The 8,807-nt window shown below is 35.6% G+C and overlaps 2 protein-coding genes across 3 annotated transcripts in view; both read right to left on the reverse strand.

Moving 5' to 3' along the window:
• LOC115241810 (neural-cadherin-like) overlaps positions 1-7,532 on the reverse strand; it is a 196,753-nt gene extending 189,221 nt beyond the window's left edge. The window contains exons 1-2 of one of the 2 annotated variants that reach the window (XM_029817738.1): positions 7,236-7,532; positions 4,232-4,422 (exon numbers count right to left, since the gene is read on the reverse strand). In XM_029817738.1, coding sequence (XP_029673598.1) covers positions 4,232-4,422; positions 7,236-7,310 — 266 coding nt within the window. In that variant the 5' untranslated portion in view covers positions 7,311-7,532. Of the gene's footprint in view, positions 1-2,453; positions 4,044-4,231; positions 4,423-7,235 lie in introns of those variants that run through there. The other variant, XM_029817740.1, reaches the window with a different exon arrangement.
• Positions 7,533-7,692: 160 nt separating this feature from the next.
• Positions 7,693-8,807, reverse strand: part of LOC115241811 (neural-cadherin-like) — a 61,836-nt gene continuing 60,721 nt past the window's right edge. The window contains exon 11 of the mRNA XM_029817743.1: positions 7,693-8,532. Coding sequence (XP_029673603.1) covers positions 8,452-8,532 — 81 coding nt within the window. The 3' untranslated portion in view covers positions 7,693-8,451. The remainder of the gene's footprint in view (positions 8,533-8,807) is intronic.

Here is an 8,807-nt window from a genome sequence, read left to right on the forward strand (position 1 = left end):
ACATTCCTGGTAATATATAATTTAATCTTTTATATTTAATTTAAAAGATATGATATAATTATATTTTGTTAGGTAACAGAAGAGGATATAAAAAAATTTTATAAACCGTTTGGTGAAATTACAGAAGTAAACCTTTTAAAACGTCCAGATGGAAGCTTAGTTGGATGCGGTTTTATACGATTTAAATGTATAGAAGATGCTTCGAAAGCAATATTCAATACCAATAAAAAGGAGTTTTTTGGTATTTGCAGAATTGAGTTTGTTTTTTTTTTTTTTTTTTTTTTTTTTGAAAAGTTAGAATATAAAATATGGCAGAGGATATTTTTTCAATCTTCGTGAAATGATAAAAATAATATTTGAACTGTATACATTTAAAAAGTTGTAATACTTGAGATGTAACTCGCTGGTTAAGCTAATACGTATTTTTGATTGTAATTAAGGATGTTTTGGCTATACAATAGTAGCAAAAAATTGTCAAAATTTAAAAAGAAAATATATTTCTTACGTTTATATTGTTTGAAAAATCAAATAAATAAATCCGGATTATAAAAGTAATTAAAGTATCACAAAATAATATAGTTTTTAACGTGTTCGTAAAAAAATAGTTGTAATTAATATTTTTCCTAATTTATGACAAAAACTTTTGATCGTAAATATCTCCTGAAATCAACTGCAAGAAACACAAAAAAAACGAGTGATTTGCAGAAAGAGAGAAAGAGACAGATAATATTTTTCTACAATTTTTAGTAAATAACTTTTAAACGAGTAAGTGAATTTAAATCAAGTTTTGTACAAATATTTATTAGAATTTTCTTAATATATGTGAAAATTTTTGGCAATGTTTTTTCCTTGTCAAATAAGCGCTACAATACGCGATTTTCCATAAGAATCAATACTAACTCTAAACTTAAATAATTTCCAAATCGCTAAGAGAATTATGCTCAGGTTTTGCCCAGATACTCAGAAGAAATAGAAAAATCTAAAAAGAATGTTCATGCTTTTGTCAATGTTTTGACATATGACACATATGCATCTTTAATTGCTAATCAACTTCAGATCGTTACACGACATCTTGATAATACAACTCGTAAAATTTTCGCATCCGTTCTTCAGATTCGCGCGAAGTAATGGTAATTCTTAGACAACAATGGGCAGGACGAACAATTAATATTAACGCAATAATAGTAGAAGTACGGCTATATCTGTGTCGATTATCGTGCAACAATGGAACTCACGCTTTGTTCGGAAAATTGCGCTCTAGTGATAAATACCCGCGTCCTCCGAGACGGATATTCGACATGTCTCTACTTCGGATTCTAGTCAAGTTTCTTATAAATCCTTGCGAATTACGAGTCACGATCTCTCGTGAATGAAAGACAGTCTTTGGTCGCGCTATTTATTCAATTTACGTATATACGAAAGAGGCGCCTTCTTGTTACCTTGACGGAAGGGAATTAAATCTCTCGCCGCGGAATCGACTAAAGCTCAACCGCGAAAGAGAATGAAAATGGTTTTGTATCTTCGCGTCGAAATGCAGCAAAACGTTTCGAGAATGTAATCGGCTCGGTGGAACCGATATACAACCGCGCTATTTGCCGCACGATAAGTCGAAAAAAATGAAGCGCTAACGAGGCCGGTATCGATCACAAATAGCTATTCACATCGCAGAAAAGTAGATATACCGTATCTAAGGATGTGTGTGTGCGTGTGAATTTTTGTACAAATGCGAGACGCATTTATGTCTTCGCGAGCGTGAACGCGATTCAATGGTTCTTACGTGAATTTTTGCGAAAAAGCTAGAATTTATAAACGAATTTAATAATAATTAGTACAGTGAAACATTTTAATTATTAATTGATACTGCTATATCTGCGATGGAGATAATCGATATGAAATTAATTAGCTACTATTTATACAAAAGAATGATGATTCTTTTGTAATGCTAATCTCTACTGTTAATTTATTCTGGTCGAAGCTATCCATTATTTCTTTGCCTCTATTATTCTTTAAAAAATACTATGGTTATTTTAATTATCTTTACATTATCGGATGCATCTCGTCAATCGATATTTCCAAACTCACGTTCAAGAATCATCGTTCTAATATCTACGAAGAATCTAATATTCTGCGAAGAACCTCCGGTATCCCTATTCACGTACCCTCTCCTCCTCCCACGTATGCTCGATAATCTGATTATGTTTCTCACGATTTAATCTCCCTATATGTGTACACAAGTGTGTATCTACGGATGTATGCGAGCGAGCGAGCGAGTAGTGGTATATATGCTTATGTGTGTGAGTATGTGTGTGTGTGTGTGTGTGTGTCGAAATGCGTGTATAATGTGGATTCGTACACAATATCAATTAACGTGCACAAGAACAATACTGCCACGAGATTGCGTGCAGGGCGGGTTCGTGCAGAGAGCCGCACGGAGCATTGACAGTGTGACAGACCTGGCTTTAATAGACACAACTTTAGCCCCGACGGCCATGTTCTCTTTAATGTAGATCGGGCCGTACACTACGTAGTCCCATACGGGCGGATTATTCGCACGGTCCACAACGTCAATCTGTACCTCCACCGTTCGCGACAATGGTGGGTAGCCCCTGTCTTTGGCCATCGCCTCCAGCTTGTACGTCTCGCGCTATGCGGCCAGACCGCGTGTATATAAACAAACGGGAACAAAAAAACAACGGCGTTAGTGTCAAGGCGCCAAAAAAGGCTCGTGGCAGAAGGGGGGAATACACGTCGTTGGTGACATCATCGCTCTTTTCCGGTGGTGGTCTCTTTCTCTTTGAGAGGAGAAGACGAAAAGAGGAGAGTGTCTTTTTCTTCTTTGCATCCCCAAGTTTGGCGATCACCCCGTCTCGACCTTCGCCTGAAACCTTTGGCGAGCGCGTGCTCGCGCATATTATGTGCACGCACCACCCCCTCGTGCCGAATTCGCTCGTTCGACTATACAAAGGTTACAACGAGAGACTCGCACGAATGCGAGATGTGCGTATATTAGTGCAGAACAGGCCGGAGGTTGAATGAGCTCTGGATGGCACGGTCGACGACACTCCCGCAACCTGCATTCTGCGCATGAATAACGCAAAAGAGCGCGCACCAGGATCTCTCTCGCTACATCCTCGCCTAATTACATGTATACATTTATATTAGCACGCTAGAGAGAGAGAGAGAGAGAGAGAGAGAGAGAGAGGCGCCAGTAGGAAATCCCGCTTTGCCTTCCCCGCGTTCGCATAATTATGGTTATTACTGCGTTTTATCTGCTACGGTTTTTGCGCGGCGATCGCTGTGTCTGCCGAGTCTTTGAAGACGCACGGTTCCTTCTGTCGCTCTTCTCTTTGTCGAAATAGCGAAAGCCTGTTCAATCCTCAAATGGAGTAAGTTGTCTGATTATATAAGAATCGAAAACTTTTTTCATGCCTTGATATAATGACAATAAATTTATAAGATCTTCTCGGAAAAGATTATATAAGAAAACATTATATAAGTTTTATAATTAGAAACTTGTCTTAAATTAATTTACGTACAGATTTGACTTACTCCATTTGACAATCGAGAAGCTCCATTATTTCCGAATGATTACTGCCCGATCGAACACTCGCTGCCTCCAAATCGTCGAAGAGCGATCGCCGCGGCTCGCTACAATATATGTTAGGAAGAGATAGTGGTAGTAGTAATAGTAATAGAAGTTGTTGTAGTAGTAGGAGAAGGAGTGTCCGCCAATTAGCGATTTACCGCGCCGCGCTTAACCATAAGTGCTTCCGCAACCAGAAAGAAAGAAAGAAAAAAAATGATGTGTGTGTCTTGTGCCTGTGTGTTTGACAAGAGAATTAAATGTACGGATGTACGAAAGACATCAACGAAATATAGATCATAGGTGTCGCGTGACAGGAACAAAAAAGAGAAACGAAATGGGACGAGGTAAACAGAAGGAATAACGTAGATTAAGGCGAAAAGAGAGAACTTAGCGTGAACTCGTAAAGTAAATTCAAACGGTTAAAGGGAATGAGAATCGAAGGGAACGCTGAGGCAAATAGAATACGCGAGTAATTGAATTCAGGTGGAAATGGAAAAAAGGAAGGCGACGAAAAAAGAAAAAAAAAAAGGAACAATTAAATGAAAAACAGCGATCACAACCAGTGACCGGAAGGGAGGGACAGCACTACATGGCACGGCACGGCATGTCACGTGTCTTGTCTCGGTCATGTCGTAGCATACAAACCTGGCTTTCACCGACGTCACTATAGTACCCACTGTGACATTTTCTTTGATGTGAATGGGGCCGTATACATTCGCATCCCACACAGGTGGTTTATTGTTTCTGTCTACGACGTCTAACTCAACGTCCACGTCTGCGGACAAGACTGGCATCCCTCTGTCGGAGGCCCGTACTCGCAGGCGATAGCTGTCACGCTAGTGGCAAAACATTGGGCCGTCAACTTACAGAACACTTTTTTTTTCGGGTAGTTGGCGGTTTTTTTTGAGATTTTTTTTGAGGTTTTTTTCCGTCACTTTTTACTTTTTTTTTTCTTTTTTTCTTTTTCTCGTTTCCGATTTCGTCTTTTCCGTTGGAGTTTACTTGGAAAGAGCTAAGGCGTCACTCGGCGTCGAGCGCGTCTACACGAGAAAGTACTCGATGGTCTTTTTCTGCTTTTTACCCGCGAGCGAGATTGAAACGGAAGAAGAAGAAGAGAGAAAGACAAACAAGATAGAGAAAAAGATAGACAGAAAGAAAAAAAAAACGGAGAGAAAGGGCCGTGCAGTCTCGTAGGTATCTCGGTGGATTCCGTTGCATGTTATTTCGGTGATTGATTCGCCATCTTCCTAACGGATGAGAATTTAAATAACCTTCCTAATAATTTTTCTTCAATTAAACAATGGAAGTGCATCGCTTACGATAAACAGGACATATTTAAACTGCAATGAACTCAAACATGGCGTGAGGTGAATATTTCATGAGTAGTTTCATGAGTAATTGCAACATACAGTGACGTAGCATGATGACGATGATGATGCTGATAATGATGATGATGATGATGATGGTGATAATAATGATGAAGATACTACATCGCCGACTTCTGTTGGTTAAGAAAGCAGTAATAATATCGATACGTAAATATGTGCAATCTGTAATCAGTTTCAACAATAAAATGAGTAAGATTGCGGAAATCATAAGCGAGTGTAGACGATGTAGTTGTGACGCTATACTTACCTGTGGAATACAGGCCTGCATATTTGAGCTCATTGCTAATTATATTGGTAATTGATCGACATTAGCGAACAAATAATTTTGTCTATTTTGATTTAGTTTGATTTCGTGTCAAAGATATTTCGATAATTCCATAACATCGTCTAATAAATCTTAGATTGATTTTAAAAAAAGTGGAAAAGTGCGTACACACACGAGAATTGCAATGAATACTACAAGTAATGATTGCATGGGACAATTGTTATGCTTATTCTGGCTCATCCGAGATAACATGAAAGCGGAAGATATACTAGATATTTTATAATTGTTTCTTTCATTCTTAGAAATTTTTTTCTACTTGCAACTAATATTTCTTTTCATTTGTATTAAATGTTTTATAAATTTTTAATACATATTATTTTCTTCTGGGACTCTAAATTCTCTATGCAATAAAATTTATATTTTATTTGCAAGTATTATATTTTTTTCTTTTAAATACTTTAAATTCTCATTTACATGTGTAGAGGTATGAAGAAATTTTATATTTAAGAAATTGTAATTAATTCTAAAATATCTAGTATAATATAGTAGAATAGCGGGTGAATAGTAATTGGAGGTAAACACAGAATTACAGTTAAAATGTTTGTATTATAAAAAGTATAATTGCAGATGCATAACTAGATAAATTGATAAAATTTAATTTAATTTTACACGGATGAATAAATTTATATGAATTTTTAATGAATATATTTTGAAATCTTAATTTCCAATTATTTAATTTAAAATTTGCTGATTCTATTCACCCGCTCGTTATACAAAATTAATATCGTGATTTTTTTACTTAAAAATGCATTGCGTCTTTTATAATAATCATTTGGAAATTGATTTTATGCGGCGTATTTTTTTTCCAAATGAATGCTTCACGAATACATTTGTCTATAATTGAGACCTTGCTATCTCATAAGATTGTTAATAATGAGATCTATCGCCTTTCTGGAACATTAAAAGTAATTATTGAAGCTGTTCCAGAATTTTAGCATTTTATCCGACGGACGTTACCTAAAAGGACACGTAAAAAGAGTACACTTTGTGATTTTATTAAGAAACATGATTAAAAAAGACGCTGCCATGAAAAATATAATATAAAATTACAAATACTGGATTACAAAGTACTGTGCTACTAAAATGCAAAGTAAAAAATAAAAATGTGATGTCATCTAATGGTTTTTCAGCAAGTCAGTTTATATTCAGTCATCATTAAATTAAATTGATAATATGAATCATAGTAAATTATATAAATTCTCAAATTGTAATTCCAATATTATGTAAATTTAGATCAATTTATCAATACCTTTCCACTCTTAGACATTAAGATATTAACTTTTATTTTAACATTAAATAAGAGAAAATAGGTTTAAACTTTTTTGTTTAATAATTTAAGTAGCTAAGATTTTCTTATAAGTTCGAAAAATTAAAAGAGATTTTTTCAGTGACATTTGTTATATATATATTTATGATATACTTGTCAAACGTCCGTCGGATATTCAGCATCGCATGAAGACAAATTGATAGATCACCAGTGATGTAGGATACCGGTATAAAAACGGCATCCTTCACCTACAGACACGTACGAGACCAGGACAAAAGATCGAAAATAGCGCGATAGCACGTGTGTATGTACATAAAAGATATATCACGCGTGATAGGAAAAAAAAAAACTTTCGAACAAAAACATTTGAAGAGAGACGATTATAGATATAGAGAGAAAGATTTATAGAGAAATATTGAGCGACAAGAAGAGAGCAGAGAAAGAGAGAGAACAAGATAGAAAAAGAGAGTGACGTTTCCGAGTGACAACAATAACAACAACAGAGGCAAAAAATCATCGAAACGATATAATGTTGAATAATCGAACGGAAAGGCGCTCTAGTATTTGCAACGAATATTATACTTTTCTTTTTGCGCAGGTAACAATGCTGTCACATCATAATGTGTCTCGATGCAAGGTGTGAAACACAAGAATATAGATCCTACTTACTGGAAAACAGCCCTTTTTTTTTTTTTTGTCATCATCAAATCCGAAGAAAGTAAATGGTGCAATAAACACAAACATAAACAATAAGAAGTTGAAATTAGTTCCTTTACGAAATCAATCAATGCAGGCATTTGCATGCAAGCGAGAATGCGATAAAGAGGCATCGGGAGACGATCGGGATAAAGGAGGGAAGAGAGAGAGGGAGAATAAAGAGACAGAGAGAGAGTGTGTGAGAGAGAGAGAGAGAGAGAGGTTGGTAACGAGGATGGATGTGGAGATTTGAAAGAGGCGGAGAGGAGTGGGGGGCGGGGGGGGGTGGAGAACGTTGAGACTGGATGGGAGAAAAAAAACTATGACGACCCCTCGTCTGATTCGTTCTCGTTTTAACGACACTCAAAAACCGATGGACGTTATTTCTGTATCGTCGTGATAGTGATTATAATCCGCACGTTTGGTTTTCTTTTTTTTTTTCTTTCGACTTTCCTTTCACTTTCATTCGCATTCTTCCCGTTTCGTCACGACAGTGGTATGCCGCCCCAATCACAGAAGAAAAAATGTCACACCACGGACAGTTCTCTTATGATCTATACATATGTATATGCATATATATATACACATTACTAAAAGCTCTCGATCAAAAATACTTTTCGTATTCTTTTTCCTTTTCTTTTGTCAGTCACGTCGTGGTATACCGGGAGAGCGGGATGAAAATCGGGAAACGTCAGAAAGAAAATGTATTAAAGAAAGTGAAAAGAGATTGTTTAGAAGTAGAAAGATGTAGAAAAAAAATATAACATAAAGTAACTTGATAGTAGGAAATAAAGAATATAGTAACATAGGCTTCGTTTCACATACAAATCGATCAATGAAAAAATATAGATAGATAAATAGATAGAGAAACTAATCAGGAAACTAATCAACGCAGCAAAATTAGTAAGTCAATAATCAGCAGGCATATTTAGGAAATTAATTATCAACATAACAGAAAAAATACAAAATGCAACATACGATAGTATACTATTGTATGAAAAAAAAAAAAGAAACAGAAAAAAAGAAACAGAAAAAAATCAGAAATTAAAGATAGAAGGAGAAAGAGATAAAGATAGAGTGAGAGAGAAAGATAGGGCAAGGACGGATGTAGGAGCGAGAGCGAGATCCGTTCCTGTAAAGGAATCAAAAACACATTCATATAAAATATGCAAGCATTGTCAAAAATTGTTTATGTCTGATGCACCACAAAATGCGTAGAGGTTGAAGTACACCGTACGTGGGGCTCAAAAAATGTCGTTCCCACCTGCTCCTGGAAGTTCAAAAAACATCACTTCCCTTTTGAAAAACATTCACAATTAATAATGTTAGTTGATTAATTAAAGATCATTAGTTTGCTCCGAACGTTTCCATTTCTTTCTTATTATTATTATTATTTTTTTTTTCTTTTTTTTTTTTTTTTTTTATCACATCTCTTATCTCATCATCGTTCTATCACCGTCTTTCCTTTCCATTCTTTCCCGTTTTTCTCCAACGCGTAACACGTACAAAAAAAAAAAAAAAAAAAAAAAAAAAAAAAAAAAAAAA

Source organism: Formica exsecta, unplaced genomic scaffold (genome assembly GCF_003651465.1).
Source record: "Formica exsecta isolate Colony F162 unplaced genomic scaffold, ASM365146v1 scaffold512, whole genome shotgun sequence".
NCBI classification, from domain to species: domain Eukaryota; kingdom Metazoa; phylum Arthropoda; class Insecta; order Hymenoptera; family Formicidae; genus Formica; species Formica exsecta.